Genomic DNA, 20,063 nt, shown 5'->3' with positions numbered 1-20,063 from the left:
ATACTAGTAAAGACAAAAACAATTAAAGAATTAGGAAAGAGAAGAACTATAGAACAAATAAACATGTCCTAGAGAATGTTCTTAAAGAAAAATAAAAAGGTAAAGATTTAGGAAAGCTGGTCAAACAATATAAATAATAAAGAAAGAAGCATGTATATAAATATGAAAAAATGAGTACATAGAAATAAGCATACTTAGGAAATTGAATCATAAGAGAATACATTGTTCAGCTTTATGCAAATATATATAATACATAATTCGGAAAATACAAATTATTAAAATTGACCCCAGAAAAGGAAGAAAATGCAATAGATCAATTTTCAGAAAATTTTGTGAGTGAATTCTAGCAAATCTTTAGGAAATATGTAACTCTAATATTATTTAAATGGTTCTAGACTATAAAAAGGAACAATTCCAAAATCTTTATACCAATTCAGCATAATACTGAGATAGTCCCAATCCCTAAACATTGCAACTAAAATATCAGCCAACTGACTCTAACATGATTAAGTCAAACTCATACCCAAAATGCAAAGATGGATCAATATTATCTATTATTGTAATACAACTTAAATATATATCAAAAAAAGAGAAATACTATATGAACATTCCTGTAGATGCTGAAAGGGCATATAAAAAAACCCTATCATAAAATAGTAACAGATGAATAGCTTCTTAGCATGAAAAAGTATATATATCATTTCAAAGGCTAGAAACTACATAGTGAAACACTGAGTCCCATTAAAATCAGAAACAAAACAAGGATGTACATTACCAGTATTGTTTAACTTTAGCTACTAGCTGACGTCATTAAAGAAAAGAAATGAAATATATAAAATCAGAAAGGAAAAGGAAGAAAACATTAGTAGATAGGATGATGCTACGGCAGAAAATTCAGAAAAATCAACTTAAAAAAAATCACTATTACCAAGACTAAGATAATTTAGTCAGGTAGCTGAGCATAAAATTAAAACACAATTAATAGTTCTCCAATATCTGAATGGTTATTTAGAAAATATAACAAAAAATACCCAAGTTACAAAAACAAGAAACATGATAGAATACCTAGGAGTAAATCTAAGAAATGTACAAGATTCACATGAAGAAAATGTGGAAACCTTATGAAAGGTCATCTAAAAATATTTTAATAAATAGACATATTCTTATAGAGTGATGGAATATGATGGCAATCCTTTCTAAATACATATATAAATTGAACTTTCTCAAGAAAAATATTAATACCATTACTTTGGGAATCAAGTGAGGAAAGAGTAATGAGGGAGGAACAGCCCTATCAGACACTAAAAGGTATTACAAACATCACAGTAATTAAAAGTTTGGTATCAGCACAAGAACAGAAAGATCTATGGAACAAAATAGATAGCCTAGAAATAGATGCAAATAAATATTGGGATTAGTTTCTGATAAAGTTGACATTTCAAACTAGTGGGCTAAAATGACATATTTAATGAATAGGATAAGAGAGTAGCCATCTGGAAAATATGAAATTGGATTCTCTCTTTCACTTACACCGAATTAAATTCCAGATAGATTAAATATTTAAAAGAAAAAATAAACATAAAGGTAACAGAAATGATACATTTGATTTTATAAAAATTTTTGTTTTCTTTATGGCAAAAATTTCCAATTATATTTTTCATTTCCAAGTATTCATTTAGTTTATCACACCTACTTGATCACTTAAAAAATATTCTCCTTCAAATGAGTTGTGTTCAACCTCTTCTCTCACTAAAAGATATTAAATACACTTATTTTATAATCTGTGTCTAATAATTCTAATATGTGAAGGGTTTGTCTCACTCAGCTGTTTTTTCCTGCTGCTTCTTATAGTTACTTGTTTTGTTTGCTTTAAAATTTTTGATTATGGGGTCATATTCCTTGAACTTTTCTGAGAGAATTCTCCTACACAGAAGACTTGCATTCACTCCTGCAGATGCCAAAGGGCACAGTCATTTAAAAAAAATTCTTAGCTTGAGGATTTTGAGATCACTCCAGTAGTATGAAATCAGCAGTGCTAAGCAGCATTTTTACTATTTTTGATAGTTTGTATTTTTCTTCTTTTCTTTAGTTCTAAGTATTTTCTAATTTTCACTTTGATTTCTTCTTTGATTGATATGTTATATAGAAGTATTTTTAAACTTCCAAACATTTGCCATTTTTATTATTATTTTTTGCCACCCTCAACTACCTCTATGAGCACTCTGCAAGCAAATCTTTTTTTTTTAATGTTTATTATTATTATTTATTTATTTCTGAGAGAGAGAGAGAAGAGGACAGACAGAAAGGGAAAAGTCCCAAGTGGGCTCCACACTGTCAGTGCAGAGCCAGACACAGGGCTCGAACCCATGAGCCGTTGAGATCTTGACCTGAGCCAAAGTCGGATGCTTAACAGACAGAGCCACCCAGGTGCCCTTGCAGCAAATATCACTACTATCTTATTCAGGCCTTGGTTACCTCTTGCTTGTACTGGAAAAACCACTACACATGATCTATGCCTTTACACTTAGGGGAGAGTGCTCTTTATTCTTTGTGTATTTTTAAAAATACTGTATGTAGTGGTTTGTCTAATCCTCATCTTACAAAATTATTCCAGGGGAAAATTCACAGACAAAACCTAGGAGGGATATCAATGATAAATTGAATCACCTAGCTTCACCTGAAACAATAGAGCCCATTGAATTAGGGCAGTCAAACGTGCTTCCTCTGAGGACACAGAATTGATTTGTTTAATTTCTGAAAGGTCATCTGCCCTGGGAACGGGAAAGGGGATTCTGCATTCTCTTCCATGGTTTGTAACCTCATCCCTGACAGCTGCAGGGACACGTGCATGAAGAAGAATCTCTCCTTCTCCTCCTCCCCCCCCCCACCCCCCTCCTTCCTGGCATTCACACATAACTGTGTGGCAATTTACTTTTATCACCATGGCCTGCAATGGGCTTTACTTGCTAGGCATCATGTTCTCCACAGAGGATTGCCATGGGAAAGTCTCTCATTCTGAGCCCCCTCAAATAACCAGACCAGGCATTTTTCCCATCTTGGGTTTATCCTTGGATTGCTATCAGTTCATCAACAAGTACTAATGAGTGTACTTATGCATCTGGACTGAATCAGTGTCTATTCTCACTGACTTAGACATTCCCAGTTCGAGAAGGCAAAATACAAGGCAACAGACTTAAAATGAAGCCAAACTCATTGGCTTCCCATGAACTTGTACTTTAACTGCTACAACTGCTTCCTAACATACCTCCTGGACTTCTATCCCTAGCACCACCCCCAATGCACTTTCACATGTCTGTCAGAGCAACTGTCCTCAAATAATGCTGCACATCCCCTTTCCCCACTAAAAATCTTCAGTGGATCCTCTTTCCTTAGAAAATCAGGTACAAATGAAGAGAACCAGGAATGGTGGATAAAAAGGTTAATATAATAAACTCTGTATAATGCTTTCCTCTCTTTTATCAGGTTTTTAATTAACATAAAATTATGTAGTCATGGTTATATCAATGTATTATCGTTGGGTTTGTAACATACATAGATGTAACAATAATATAACAATAATAAAAATTTTAAAAAGGGGGGAGGGAATAGAGTTATATAGGGTTGATGTTTCTGTATCTCACTGGGAATAAGTTACTATAAATGTGAAGTAGGTTGATACCTATCATCTTATCTGGTAAGCCTATTGAAACACTAAGAAAATGACTCCAGACAAAGATCACAATTGAAGAAAACTACAGATCAACATCTGTTATGAATACAGATGCAAAAAATTCTCAACAAAAAACTAGCAAACCAAATCCAATAATATATAAAAAGATTAATTCACTGTGTAAGTTTGCTATGCTAGAGTTGCCCAAACAAAGTTTCACAATGTGAATGGTTTAAACAACAGAAATTGACTACCTCCCAGTTCTGGAAGCTAGAAGTCTGAGGTCAATGTATTGGCAGGATTGGTTCATTCTGAGGGTGCTAGGGAAGTCTGTTCCAGGCCTCTCCTACTTTCTGGTAGTTTCTAGGTTTGTAGCAGTATAACTTCAGTCTTCACATGACATTCTACCTGTGTGCATGTCTGTGTCCAAATTTCTCCTTTTTATAAGGACCTGAGTCAATCAGATCAGGGTCCACCTCAATCCAGAATGACCGAATCTTAACTAATTACATTTTCTACAGCCCTCTCTGAAAATAAGGTCACATTCTGAGATACTGGAGGTTAGGACTTCAACATATGAATTTGGGAGGGGGGGGGGGGGCTCATTCAACCCATAACAAAAACCATGACCAAAAGGAATTTATCCCAGGAATGAAAGACTGGTTTAACACTCAAAAATTAATTAATGTAATATACCATACTAATAGAATAAAGGACAAAACCCACATGCTCATCTTAATAGATTCAGAAAAAGAATTTGAAAAAATTCAATACCCCTACATGATAAAAACACTAAAAAACTAGGAATAGAAGGGAACTTCCTTAACTTGATAAAGGGTATGTACAGAAAATGCACAGCTAAATCATAACTGAATAATGAAAGACTGAACACCTTCTCTTTAAGAGCAGGAACAAGACAAAAATATCCACTCTCACCACTTCCGTTCAACAATGTACTGGAGGCTCTAGTCAGAAAAATTACGCAAGAAAATTAGATAAAAGAAATTCAGAGTGGAAATAAAGAAATAAAACTATCTCATTCACAGAGATAGCATGATCTTATATATAGAAAACCCTAAGGAATCCACTAAAAAAACTATTAAAAGTAGTGAGTTCAGTAAGTTTGCAGGACATAAATCAGTATAAAATAATCAACTGTATTTCTATACACTGCAGCCAACATTCAAAAAATTAACATAAGAAAGCAATTCCATTTACAACTGCATCAAAAAGAATAAAATACTTAGGAATAAACTTAACAAAAGAAGTGTAAAACTTAAACTTTGAAAATAGCAAAACTTTGTTGAAAGACATTAAAGACATAAGTAAGTGGAAAGACATCCCATGCTCATGGATTGAAAGACTTAATATTGTTAAGATGGCAAGACTCCCCAAAATGGTCTACAGATTCAATGCAATCCCTATCAAAATCTCAACTGGCTTCTTTTCAGATTAACACGCTGATCCTAAAATCCACATGCAAATGAAAGAGATCTAGAATAGCCAAAACAATCTTGAAAAAGAATAGAGTTGGAAGACTCACATGTCATGTCAAAATTATTACAAAGATACTGTACTCACGACTGGATAGTACTGCATAAGTACAGTTATAAAGACCAATGGAATAGAATTTACCTATCTGTCTTTAGTATAGAACCCATAAGTCTATGGTTAATTGATTACTGACAAGTGTACCAAGATAATTAAATGAGGAAAGAACTATCTTTTAACAATTATAATGCTAGGACATTAAAACAAAATCAATTGGGGCTCTACCTCATTTCATATAATAAAAAATTCAAAATGGATCAAAGACCTACATGTAAGAACTAAAATTATTAAACTCTTAGAAGAAAACAAATGTGTAAATCTTCATGACCTTGAATTATGCAATGTTCTCTTAAATATGACACCAAAAGCACAGGAAACAAAAGAAAAAAATAAATTCAACATGTTATCAAAAATTTTGCTTTTCAAAGGACACTATGAAAAAAAGTGAAAACCCCACAGAACTGAAGAAAGTTTTTATAAATCATCTATCTGATAAGGGGCTTACATAGAGAATATATAAAGAACTCCTAAAAATGTAGAAGAATAATCTAATTCAAAAGAGGTCAGAGAGCCTGAATAGACATTGCTTCAAAGAAAATATACAAACAGCCAATAAGCACATGAAAAAATGCTCAATATTATTATTTATGAAGGAAATGCATTTAAAACCACACTGTGAAACAACTTCACATCCACTAAGATGGCTGTAATAAAAAATACAGATGAATAACAAGTGGTGAGGAGGATGTAGAAAAACAGCGTTTCTTGTTGGAGTAATGAAAATGTTCTAAAGTTCACTGTGATGGTTGCATAACTCTATGAAAATCATTGCTTTGTGCTCTTTATTTAAATGGTGAACTAGGGCGCCTGGGTGTCTCAGTCGGTTGGGTGTCCGACTTCAGCTCAGGTCATGATCTCACGGTTCGTGGGTTCAAGCCCCACATCGGGCTCTGTGCTAACAGCTTGGAGCCTGAAGCCTGTTTCAGATTCTGTGTCTCCCTCTCTCTCTGCCCCTCCCGGGCTTTTTTCTCTGTGTGTGTGTCTCTCTCTCTATCTCTCTATATCTCTCTCAATAATGAAAAAACATAAAAAGAAATTTTTAAAAATGGTGAATGATATCTCAATAAAGCTGTTAGCAAAACCCAAACTCAAACAAGACCAAGGTAAAGTTTCTGGAGGCAAATTTGTGATTGCAGACTATTTTCTTTGGTCCTGGCTCTATTCACTGGGGCCAGCAGACAGTATTAGTGAAGAGTTGGCCAAAGCCCAAAGGAACTCTCTTCATCTGTGCTTTGCCTTGAGCAATTTATTTTTAAATAACCCTTTGTCAAATTAGACATACACAGTCTGGTTTTGCATATCCTCTCCTAGGGTTTTTGATGTTTTTATCTTGGGGATGGGCTGGAGCATGGAGGGTATGTTTTCCTCTTTGAAAGATGTGATGGGTTAAGGGCCAATTAATTGTCAGTTTTAGTTTTCTTGGCCCCTGACTCATGTCCATTTTCAACTCCAACAGCTTCCAGTATCAATCATACAGGAGCCAAACTCTCCATGAGGCACAGAGATCTCCCCACTGCTCTGAATTTCTAATTTTCTTTCTTTAGTGGAAGTGCAGTCTCTGCCCAGTGTTCTTAGAGGTGCAGGTGGGAGGGAAGTAATCTAAGGGAACCTTGTAAATAATGAACGAATAGGTTCATAGGCTTTTCAGCACCTAGGTTACCCAGTGCTGCCATACATTATGAGGCCAGGGATGGGTAGATGCTGGGGTTGGTTTGCTGGAGAGCTGGCTAGGCAGCTGGGTGAGAGTTGAGCTCTACAAGTACAGAATAGGAGCAAGGGATAACTGGGGGGAAAAGGAGGGAAGGTGGGCGTTCATGAGCTAGTGGATCACAGAAACAGTTAGTTTGGAGGAAGCTCAATTCTAATGCTCCAGAGGCTGTACTGGACTTGTTTATGCTCCCAGATTCACCCAGCCTCAATAGGTGACCCCTACTCTCATCCTCAGCCAGATGCTGAGCACTGCAGTTAGTGCTGCTTACTGGAGAAGTGGGGATAAGGACTAGAATTCAGTGTGGCCTCTATCACACTTGTTGCAGTGAGACTCAAAGTAGCTCCAACACAAAGGTCTGACCCAACCATACCTACCTCCTTAGCAATTGTCCACAGAAGGCAACCTAGAAGCATGGGGGAGTCCATGCCTGGTAGGATGAACTGTGACCAGTGCGAAACAGGAGACAGGAAGGAGAAAGCAGATGAACTCCTCCTCTTTCCTACCTTCCTTCCACCCTCTTACCATCTGAGCCACCATCATTCCATATAACTTCTTCAAAGACAACCTGGCCTCTAAGAAGCTGGCAGTGTTTTCTTATGAGGCTGTATGCACATCTCGTTTTGCCCTCTCACTACCTGGACTCATTTTCCCCTTTCCCTTGCTCTTCCTGCCCTGGAATTGTAAACCCCAATAGAACATGAGTACATAAGCTTTTTCTCATGCTGTTTTCTAGAAAACCTAATGCAGAGTTAATGCAGAGCTTTTTCTCATGCTGTTTTCTAGAAAACCTAATGCAAAGCTAATGCAGAGACCAAGGCCAACCACTGTAACCGGAGGAATCAAGGTAAACAATGGACAACTCAGGTCTGGTGAAGCTGGAGTCAAAATCTGAGGATGTAAGGAATGAATAAAAAGGGGGGAAGGTTCCAATACCATGGATAGCGATAGGAATTCAAGGTTGCTGTCCTGGTGGAGTTTCCAATCGACAGAGGAAGATATTAGTTAAATGCTATTATCACATACATAAATGTATAGTCATAAACTGTGTGTAGGAAGTGAAGGGAAGTTGCATCACATGGTGCAAGGAGAGCCTACAAAAGTGAACTTGATTTAGTCTGGGAGTTCAGTAAGTCTTTTCTGAGAAAATGCCATCTGGGGTGACATCCAAAGGGGTGGGGGTGAGAACAAAGGGAGGCTGCTCCGGGCAAGAGGAATGACAGGACACCTACACAGGCTCTGTGGTGAGGGGGAACATGCTCAGTTCAGGAGAGCAGAAAGGATTTCTCCACAGAGAAAGATGCCTCCCAGCCTTGGTTTTCATACTTAAAAAAAAATTTTTTTTGAAAGAGAGAGAGCACAAGCAAGGGAGGGACAAAGGGTGAGATAGAGAATCCTAAGCAGGCTCCACGCCCAGTGTGGAGACCGATGTGGGGCTCGACCTCACTACTGTGAGATCATGACCTGAGCTGAACTCAAGAGTTGGGTGCTTAATCGACTGAGCCACCCAGGCACCCCTCAGTTTTCATACTTAAAAAAAAAAAATCTCAACCTACAATAAAGAATGTATTTTACATCTTAACCTAGTATCAATACAAATATACAGACAGACATACCAAAATAGAAGTTTCATTACATGATCTTTTTTTTTTTAAATTTTTTTTTAACGTTTATTTATTTTTGAGACAGTGAGAGACAGAGCATGAACGAGGGAGGGGCAGAGAGAGAGGGAGGCACAGAATCGGAAGCAGGCTCCAGGCTCTGAGCCATCAGCCCAGAGCCCGATGCGGGGCTCGAACTCACGGACCGCGAGATCGTGACCCGAGCTGAAGTCGGACGCTTAACCGACTGAGCCACCCAGGTGCCCCTGATCTTTATCTTTATGGGGTTTTCCATAATAGCTGTGAACAATGAAACATGTGTATACTTGGAAAGAGTACTAGCACTAGAACAATGTGCCATGGTGTTCACCACAGAACTGTTCGCAGTGATTTACATACATACGATGAAACATATCAAGGTAGATACGTAGGTACTAACATGGAAAGATGTATGTACTACATTATAAAAAGGTATAATGTATATAATCTCACCCTGATTTGTTAAAAATATTTATATATGAAGAAGTCTATGTGCAGAAAAAGTTGAGAAAAAATATAAACTAGAAAAGGTGGCTATTCCTCAAATTACAGGGGATTTTTGTTTTTCACCAGCTTTTATATTTCATTATTTGCACTTTTTTTTTTTTCAACGTTTATTTATTTTTGGGACAGAGAGAGACAGAGCATGAACGGGGGAGGGGCAGAGAGAGAGGGAGACACAGAATCGGAAACAGGCTCCAGGCTCTGAGCCATCAGCCCAGAGCCTGACGCGGGGCTCGAACTCACGGACCGCGAGATCGTGACCTGGCTGAAGTCGGATGCTTAACCGACTGCGCCACCCAGGCGCCCCTCATTATTTGCACTTTTGACAATATTTGTATTACTCTTTCAATTGGGAAAAATAATGAAAATAAAGTTAAAAGAAAATGACCAAAATACCTTCAGTTGTTCCCTGAGGGTGCCATTATAGGTGAAGTGAGGTTGTTAGTTTACCAGAAATTCAGTGGTTTTGGTTACCCAGGTAGCAAATTATACCAAATTTGACTCAGCTGGCATATTAAGTTTTAGCTTCATGGAATCATTTTTAACCTTGTGAAGCAAAGAACTTGAACAAACCTTAGGTCCGACTTTCACTGGTGCCACTCTCTTCTTCATGGCCAAGAGATTCAAACCTGGGAAGCAGGTGGGCAAATGTCATCAAGTGATCAAAGAACCATGGCGGCTGGGACTGGAGAAAGACATCCAAAGGCGAGTTGCTCTCTTGGGGAGAACCTCCCCAGTTACTGTGCGCCTGGCTATAAGGAGGTGGAAAGTTCATCAGAAGTGGGAAGCTTTCAGTAGCAGGCTTTTGTCCATCTATTACTTGACTGCTTTTGCAAAATACTATAACAAATCTGGAGACGTACATTTGGCCTCATTACTTAGATAAAACAAGACTCTCAAAACTTGAGACAAAACAATGCTGGGCTATTCCACTGCTCTCCCTCCCTCACCCATCTCTCCCTTCAACACTGCATCTCTAACTTTAGATTTTTCTGCTAGGATTGACCTGTCACATGAGATGGACTATATAGCTGTAACAAATTCTCCAGTACATGAGAGGTTTCCCCATAGTATTTAGATTGATAATTTATTTCCTCTCTTCTGGGATAGACGTTTCTCCTTAAAAATACTGGAGAGGAGGGGGATTATAATCCTTGTTTAGATTCTTGAGATGAGGTAAGAGAATAGCAAATCTTTTCAGGGGGTGACATTTAATTTCTAAAAAGGTAATTTTTAGTGCTGACAGGACCAGAGTCTGCTTATCCTACTCTGCCTCTAAATAATAAACTCAGCCTCCACGCACAGAATCATCCTCACCATATAAAATGAGTGAGTGGGAAGAAATCTATATCTTTCTTCCTGTGGAACAGACTGCTTTGGCAATGAGCCCAGTCATTCTGAAGTTCTCCATGATCTGTTATTTAAATCCAACTCATTATGACTGATTTCAGGCAGGAAGCCAAAATGACAAGACTGACTAAATACGTATTTTTGTTTTTTCCATTCTGTCCCTTCTTTCCGTCTCTAGTTTTAACACAAGTGCTAACTCCGAGGTCAGGATTAGAGGTATAGACACCTCAACATGAGCACTCCATTAATGCAAAACCAAGTATTCCAAAGGGTCTTTTGGCTGCAAATGAGATGGGATGACACCATATTCTGAAGTAGATAGCAGCCAGGCTTAACTCCAAACCGCCCATGATATTTAACTTAAAATATTCTGTGCCGCAGTTTAAATTCCAACTCCCCATGGCTGCAGACATCCTCAAAAGATATCATATTCATCTTTTGTCTCCAGTACCTGGCACGGGATCTCATGGAGGTATCCAATAAATGTCTTCTGAATGGAACTTTTAGGTCTATAGGCCCATGTTCTATTTTTTCTTGCATTCTACAACCATGGTTGTTCAATCACTTCTTAAAGCTCTTCTATGTTTGCTTATAGTTCTTTTACAATTTTATCTGTGTTTAACCCATCTGGAATTTATTTTTGTGTACAGCATGTCAATATGATTCTGCCTCAATATGAAATGCCACTTTTAACACACACTAAATCTCCAATGATTTTGTTTTTGTTTTTTTAAAGTAGGCTTCACACCCAGGGAGGAGCCCAATGTGGGCTTTGAATTTATGGTTCTGAGATCAAGACCTAAGCTGAGACCAAGAGTTAGCCGCCTAATGGATTGACCCATCCAGGCCCCCCAAATCCCCACTGATTTCGAATTGGTTATTCTACTGTTTTGTTTATCTCTTCCTGTGCTATTACCATACTGTTTAAATTATGGCAGCTCTTGACTATATTTTATATCTGGAAGGACAAATTCCCTCATATTATTCCCTCATATTATTCTTTTAAGGTATTGTTTTGAATTTTTTTTACATATTCTTCCAAATAAGTTTAATATTTTTTAATTAAACTGTAAAAAAAAATTTTTTTTTAATTTTTGAGAGAAAGAGAGGGGCAGACAGAGAGGGAGAAAGAGAATCCCAGGCAGGCTCTGCGCCATCAGCACAGAGCCCACTGTGGGGCTCAAACTCACAAACTGTGAGATCATGACCTGAGGTGAAATCAAAAGTCGGATGCTCAACCGACTCAGCCACCTAGGCACCCTGAAATAAGTTTAATTTTTAGCTTAAGTTTAAATACACATACAAACAAAAGCAAAGCTGATTAGAATAACTAGATTTCTGCCAAAAGTAGACATATATAATAATTTTTGGAGGACTCATTTTTCTACAATACCATGTCTTCCAATCCAGGAACACGGTATGCCTTCATGCTTTCTGCTTTATTTTATATTCATTAGTAAAGCTTTACACATTTTGTTCATACTGATCTTGTACATTGTAAGATTATTTCTAGATATTTTACAGTGTGTTGTTGTAATAAATGGGAACTGTTTATTCCATCATATTGTCTAACATGAGTAAGGAAAACTGGATTTTAGGGAACACTTTATATTCAACTATTTTTATTAAACTCTTTTATTAGGTATGTACTCATCCAATCAACATTTATTGAGTACCTGTCACATGCTGGTATTAAATACAGGGTATTTAAGTATGGCACAACACAGATATATATTATGGAATATACTTTGCTCTAAACCTTCCCCTGCCCCCTCAATAGCTTAAATGAATAAAACTTTTATTTTTCTCACCTAACGTGAAGTCCAGAGTAGGCAGTTCAGGGCTGTAGTGTGACTCTACAATGCCAAGATGGATTCAGGAACTTTCTATCTTTCTGTCCAGCAGTCGCTATTGAGTGTTTGTCACTGTCTGACCTCCAGCACTTCCGGCATTCTGTCTGCACTCCAAGCAGGAAGGAGGGCAAGGGTACCAGATAAGGAAAGTATGATAGCTGGTCCTGATACCCACTGTTTCTAGCCTTTCTAGAATCCCACCCCATGACTTTTGCCTACACTCACTGGCCAGAACTACACCACATAGCCACATCTGCGTCCATTAGTCACATTATCGCCCCCCCCTCAAATCAGAATTCTTTTAGTAAGGAAGAGGGGGAGAATTCTGAATAGGCATCTAGGCAGGCCCTGCCATGACAAGACAAATTCCTGCCCTTAGGGAGATGTTCAAAGAATTTATACCCACTGGTAATCTGATTCAGTTTGGGGCTGTTAATACAGTTTTTTTTATTAAAAATTTTTTTTCTTTTTTTTTTTTCAACGTTTATTTTTATTTTTGGGACAGAGAGAGACAGAGCATGAAGGGGGGAGGGGCAGAGAGAGAGGGAGTAACAGAATCGGAAGCAGGCTCCAGGCTCTGAGCCATCAGCCCAGAGCCTGACGCGGGGCTCGAACTCACGGACCGCGAGATCGTGACCTGGCTGAAGTCGGACGCTTAACCGACTGCGCCACCCAGGCGCCCCTGTTAGTACAGTTTTATGCTGCCGATTACCAACTGACACTTCCAGCCTAGCTCTCTTCCCTGAACTTCAGAAAGAGCCTGAAAGAGCCAACTGCTTATTTGGCATCTCCACTTAGATGTCTAATAAGGATCTCAAACTCAACTGGTCCAAAATAAAGTCCTTCACCCAAACCGTCCAACACAGTCTTCTCCATGTCAGTAGATAACAATTTCATCCTTCTGGTTGCTTAGGCCAAAAACTGTCCTAGACTCCAGTCTGTCTTACATCTTATATCCAATACACCAGGAAATCCTGTTTGGCTCTGTGTTCATCTTCCAAATATATCCAGAATCCCACCACTTCTCACCATTTCTACCACTAACATTCTTGTCCAAGCCACCGTTATTTTATGCCTGCATTACTGTGACAGCCTCCTAAAATCATTATCCACATAGATAATTCTTCCTGAAGGTTCAATTCCCTGACTTCCTCTTTTTAATGTTTATTTATTTTGAGAGAGAGAGAGAACACGTGAGAATGAGCAGGGGAGGTGTAGAGAGAGAGCGCGAGCGAGCGAGAGAGCAAGCGAGAGAGAATCTCAAGCAGGCTCCATACTGCCAGCACAGAGCCCAATGAGGGGCTTGAACTCACAAACCATGACCTGAGCTGAAATCAAGAGTTGGCTGCTTAATCCACTAGTCACTCAGGAGCCCCTTGACTTTCTCTTTTCTAATGATCTTATCCTTGGTCTTCTACCGCTGCTACTTATTCCTGTGATCATCCCCCCCCCCCTTTTTATAATTACCAAGCACTGCAACCCTGAAAGCTGTAACTTCAAAGTTAAGCTTCCCACTGTTGATGGCCACTCTTTCACCCATTATGTCCTCTGTTACCTCCACTCTAACATTCCTCCAACTCCATCAGGACCTACAATCAATCCTGTGCTTTTTCACTGCCCCTCATTTTCCCATTACACTCTTTCTTAAGGAGTTTAAATTCCATGGTCAACAATTTTTTTGTCCACATTCCCTCAACTTCCTTGCTCTTCTCTTCATTTTACTCACTTGGCAAACTCCCAAACCTGATTAGATCCACCTCACCACCTGTGCCCATCCAGCTGATGTGGTGGAAGAAAATTATATAAGCAAGTGCACTGATCTTCCACTTGCCTGACCCTTAACCTGCAGTGGAACATTTAACATTGACTGGAAGTCACACTCTATTTCCCTAGGCTTTTCACTCTTTTCATCCTTTTCTCTCCTTTTCCTTTCTTCTCACACCTCCAACTCTCTTTACCCCTGATCTTCAGGCTCCTATGATGACCTTCCTTTTTATTTCAATGAGAGAAATAGAAGTGACCCAAGGAGACCTTCTATGAGCTTCCATCATCATGTTCTCCTCCCTATGTCTGGGCCCATGCAATCTTCTCTCTTTTAAGATGGACACACTGTTTGTATTCCTATTTCAGACCAGTCACTGTGTACTAGATCCCACCCAGTCTCATCTACTCAAGTGGATCATTCCAGCGATTCCCCTCGGTCTCCCGTCTCAAATTTTCCTGTTTTACTAGCTCATTTCCATTTGTACATATTATTATTTCTTCTTAAAAAAATACAAAAACTCCCTCTGGACTCCATTTCCCCTGCCAACCACTATACGATTTCTCTTCTCGCTTGACAGCCAAACCTCCTGAACAAATTGTCTATTATTCAAAATCCCCAATCTAACTCCTCCCACTATTTACCAATCCCATCAGGCTCTCACCCCTACCATTTATCAGAAACAACTCTTGTTAAGGTCAGCAAAGTATCTATCTAGTTAACTTCTGGACATCTTTCACATTTCAGTGAAACCCCTCCGAAACATTTTTTGACATTTCTGACTAAGTAAACCACTCTATTACATGCTAGCTATCATATTGCTTATCCTCATTGTAACTTTACATTTGCATGTGATTTCTCAATTAAAGATTCTTTTTTCCTCAATGGACTCTAAGCTCCATAAGGGCAGGGATAAGGTCTATTCTCCCATCATAACTGTATGGTCAGTGTCAGGAGGACACCAATAAATTTTGGGAGAATTAATGCTGTATTACAATCATGCCCATTTTAAACTTGGGAAAAGGAGGCCCAGAGAAGTAAAGATACCAGCTCAAAGTCACATTGTGGATTATCAGTAGGATAGGGACTAGGATTAGTTGAACATACTGATCACCAAGAGCCATGCTACTTTCTAGGGGTACATGATGAATGAGACATGTCCCACTTTTCCCAGTGTAGGCCTTCTAGAGCTTCCACCATGTTTGGGCTGGAAAGGACCAGCCATGCAACCCAGTTCAATATCAAGCTCTTCTTGTGTCTACACAGGCTTAGGTACCAGGTCAACAGAGATGCTTCAAATGCTCTGGTTCCTGCATTTAAAGTGGCCAACGAGAGGACTTCTTCACCAAAAGCATCTGTTTGACCATATATGGTGATAGATGTTAACCAGATTTATTATGGTAATCATTTTGAAATATATGCAAATATCAAATCATGTTGTACACCTGAAACTAATATGATGTTATATGCCAATTATGCTTCAATTAAAAAAAAAAGCATTTTTTTTAAATTACATTGCAGGCTTCAGAATAAGACCCTTTGGGTGCATATCGCTCATCACTGATCTACAAATTATGAACCAGGAAGAACACTGGAAGGAGTAGGAAGGTCAACTTAAAGTACAACATTAAGATCCATTGTCTCTTAAAGACCAGTAACAGAGAGAAAAGCATTTCAGAAATGAAACTGTCAGGAAAACAGGCCTTCAGTTATACAACTTTTAAGGGACCTACTGCCTTAAAAAAAAATCTACGTACAACAGTTGGAAGACCGCATATTTTGAGACTGGCAAACTACCAGGCAGAACTATCAATAAATGCAGTCCAATTTATTGGACTTTGTAAGGGACTTTGTAAGGGACTGTATTACTAAGGTGATCATATGACTTATTATGCACAACGGGACAGTTTGGGAATAAAAAAGAAGCACTATTAAAAATCATACCAGGACAAATGAGTATTTACTAGGACTGTTCCAGGCAATAAGCGCAGGACTGGTTACCCTCTTTAGGAACCATCTTCCACTCATTACACATGGAGAAAACCAGGTATTCATTCAGTCATGCAAATGACTCCATTAAGCAAATCAGCCAGGGCAGCCAGAATGGACAAAACACCAGTCTAGTATGGGCTCTATTTAAACAATTTTGACCCTGAATGGGCATGCTAATACTCACCATCTCCACTGAACAAAAACAGAGTTAAGAGTCACTTGCTTTATCTACTTGTTTTTCTTGCCCCTTCATACCTGATCTATAGTCAGTCTTTAGGAAGGCCATTTCTTCCCCCCCTTTGAAGTTTAATCTGAATGCTTAAGAAAGAATATTATGCCCTTCTGTGGTAAGCAAAGTCAAACCGAATGCCATCCTTCCAATTTCCAGAGGCTTCCCATATGTGCCACATCTTTAATCAAGATGTACTCCTAGGTCATTCACTGAGTTAACATAACAAAAACAAGGTCACCAGCCACAGAACTTTATTGTAGGGGTCGATACATATATCCTTCTCAGAAATGCTTTGAGCCATTCACTTGATGGTTATGAACACATCAGGATCTAATTGGCCTATTTTTTATTTACTTGGCAAGAGAAAATCATGAATCAAGTCCAAAAGACCTGATTTAAAAAAATCTGTAAAAAAGGGAGGGCGAAACACTGCCCATCCTTCTATGTCAAGAAACATCGTACAATTCAGATGAAGAAAGCAATTCCATACAAGTCCAGCAAGGCAAGCTGGCGAGTAGAAATGAAACAATTTGTTATACAAAATGCAAAAGGAGTCTAAGATGAAATACAAAAAATAAGATTTGGGTCAAAAAATCATTTACTAAGTAAAGACCATAAGGATGTCTATTAGTTGTTTTCTTTAAGGGGAAAAGAAATTGAGCTGTTACTTTTCTATTTATTCAGGAAGAAAAATAAGGAAAGCGTTTGAAAAATACTTCTGATATTGAGTGAATTCTTTCTCACCTGCTACCTAGAATTCACAAACATCTGACTTATTCTTGCCCACCTGTAGAAATGAGGAAATAAAATCAGTATTTGACTTTTAGTACGACACTCACAACACCCGAATGAGGTCCAGAGTAATCCTAGATCGGGGGATGTCAATGTTGAGTACTTGGACTTCCACTCTTTCTCCAGGGCCCAGTCCAAGACTCCTTCTCTTCTTTGTTTTAGAAAGTTTTGCTTCTGTCACATTTCGTATGGGAATCAGCCCTGATCTCCCCACTCCTATATCTACAAAAATTCCAAACAGAGTGGCATTCTCGACTTTGCCTGTGAGAACTGTCCCAACCTGCAGGTCTTCCAAGCAGACTATGCTTCTCTTGAAATCAGGTTTATCAAAATCTACAAGGAAACGGGAAAAAAAGACAGCGTAAATAGTAGGTCCTGTACCTCCTAGACACAAGATGCATTAGTAAATAAGTATTTACCACGTGTCAGTTACATGCTGGACCAGGAGTAAGCATTGAGAGGGGCCATGAAAGAAGCTGAAACCCAGGCCTGCCTTCAGGGAAAATGTATCTCAGCTGGAGAAGCAGCATTCGCATAGTAGTAACGGTCAGGAGAATTTACCTTTTTTCTTTTTTCTCTCCAAACTCTATCTTGCTAACATGCAAACATTAGTAGTACACACAAGGACCGAGAAGAATAGAGGGTCTTGTGTTCCTTTTTATGAGGAGGTGATGGGAAAACATCTTTGTTCAATGAATACGCAAGGCCAAATGACAAACATTGAGAAAAGTAAGATCTTCCCCGACAGAAGATGGGGAGTTTTCCCCCCAGTTCCTGAATTCTCAAACTGTTTACAGGTGGTAGAAAGTATGTCAACATTTGGTCAAGTGTAGATGAAATTAAAATGCTCTCCTCTCTCATTTCCCTCCATGAATTTGGGATTCACGAATCAATTTCCATCCATTTTGAATATATTAACCCAATCAAAAACTTAATAGATTCTTGACTATCTATGGCTCAGAAACCCAGATCGGCCAGTACCTAATCTTCTTTCTCCTCCTTCAATTCAATTCATCAAACATTTATCAGCTCCTGTCCACACACTCTGCTGGGTGCTAGAGCTACAAAGATGAAGACACACAGATCTCTGCTCTCAAGTTCCTTACAGCCCTCTTTTCTTGTTCGCCCCGGTGTATGCGTACAGTGTTCGTTAACACCATCCTCCCAAAAAGTGGGTATTAAGCGTGCCAAGGAATCATGGCTCTAGTAAAAACAAAACAAGAACAACAACAGAGGTTTCATGAGGGAGAAGGGTAGAAATAAAAGTCTAAGTGGGACTCTGGGGTTATCTGTGGATTCCATTTTCCCATGCTCTTCTTGGCCCCCTTTCCTAGGATTACTGAATGTTGATTCTAATAACAAAGAACATTCTATGCTTGGATCTCCTTTTACCAAGGCCTCATTTTCCCTCCACCCATCCCACTTCCTTTTCCTCCACAGCTGTTGGCTTGATCCTGATTACTTGTTAAAGCTATCCTTTACAGTTGTACTAACAACTGGCCACCTCTTGGTTCCCCTCCCCCAGTCCAACCATCCTGAAATCAAGTTTGTTTTTCTTTTTTTAATTTACCTTTTGCCTGTAAAACAAAAAAGCCCTCTTTAAACCTCAAATCTCATTTTCCTCATAAAAAAGGAATATGCAAAAATGAATTGATTCTTTAGATTTTCCCCTGACACCGAAGCAGTGGATTCCAGAAGCAAGAAACCTGTTGTAATATTACACTGGGCAGCGACTGTGTCAAAGCAAAGTGAAACTGAGTCATTGATCAGGATCAGAGGTAGGATGGTCTTGAGGTCTCATGGCATTGTTTTTATGCTTGGAAATTCTTTTTTCTTACAGAGGTTCAGCTGCCACAGATTCCCCCAAGGGTTCCTGATCAGCTGCTTAGTTTAATTTTGCATGGAAAATCAGAGTCAGGAACTACTTAACATGTTCCTGAAGACAGCCTGGGCCACTGAGAAATCAGAAAATCCTCCATGTACCAGGCAAACATTAACACTTTGATGGCCAAGCCTACATAGTCAGTCTCCTGTCACCGGGCTGCTTCTTTCAAACCCAATTATAGGAACTAACTAGCAACCAGAGTGTTAATAGAAATAGAACTGATCACGCCACTGAGAAAATAGAAGATGGGATGGGTACAGGGAAAGAATGTGGCATCAAGGAAGGGAATATTTTTGAGAAGACGAAGAAAAGAAAAAAGGTAACATTTATAAATACTGTAATGAGGAAATATCCAACATACTAACTGCCTCTTCTCAAGTATGACTGTTTGCCTTCCCTCTTGGGGATATTTTTAGTATTAAAATAAAAGTTTTCAGACATTTTGAGAATTGTGACTTACACTAGGGCAAAGGTCAATTCCAAAGTGAGTTAAAAAAAGAGACATTTAAAATTTCACTTGTCACACTGATAAAACACTGCAGTAACTGGTAAGCTTGGTCCAGAGCCCAGGTTTTCTGCTCACTAAGGGCATGACAAGGTGAGGACCTCTACTTAGCAGTTGGTTGTTTAACTGAACCATATAATCTGAATGTCGATCTTTGCTCTTAGTCTACAATGTAACTAGGATAATGGAGCAATCAACACCAAGACAGAAAAATGAAGACGGACAAGAAAACCCAGTACAGGAGGCCTGCAGCTAGAGAGAGAATAGTTCCCAGTCTTCTATATGTGGTGGTCCTAGGCATACCAGCCTCGTATCCCACCAGGTTTGAGAACTGCTGCTCTCCCTGGTATCCTGCTAAACAACAGAGAATTCACATACAAGGACATCAGGACTCCAAATGAAGGTGGATCTGTCTACTGAAACATCCACTTTGGACGGACCACCCTGGGGTCGCCTACATTTTTGTAATACATCTTACTGTGTATTTTTTCTCTAACTTAAAAAAAAAAAAAAAGTAATTTCTGATTTACAGAAAAGTTGAGGGAATAGTATAACTCAC

General features: G+C 38.8%; 1 protein-coding gene across 5 annotated transcripts in view; it reads right to left on the bottom strand.

Annotated features, from left to right (window-relative positions):
• SRBD1 (S1 RNA binding domain 1) overlaps window positions 1-20,063 on the bottom strand; it is a 221,423-nt gene that overhangs the window by 7,332 nt on the left and 194,028 nt on the right. For 2 of the 5 annotated variants that reach the window (XM_040453851.1, XM_040453852.1), the window contains exon 21: window positions 16,557-17,447. In XM_040453851.1, coding sequence (XP_040309785.1) covers window positions 17,158-17,447 — 290 coding nt within the window. In that variant the 3' untranslated portion in view covers window positions 16,557-17,157. The other 3 variants (XR_005784228.1, XM_040453849.1, XM_040453850.1) reach the window with 3 other exon arrangements.

The sequence above is a fragment of the Herpailurus yagouaroundi genome, unplaced genomic scaffold, assembly GCF_014898765.1.
Source record: "Herpailurus yagouaroundi ecotype Mexico unplaced genomic scaffold, PumYag 210, whole genome shotgun sequence".
Classification (NCBI taxonomy): Eukaryota; Metazoa; Chordata; class Mammalia; order Carnivora; family Felidae; genus Herpailurus; species Herpailurus yagouaroundi.
The sequence above is the reverse complement of the archived record's forward strand: the minus strand, read 5'-3'. Positions and strand labels throughout refer to the sequence as shown.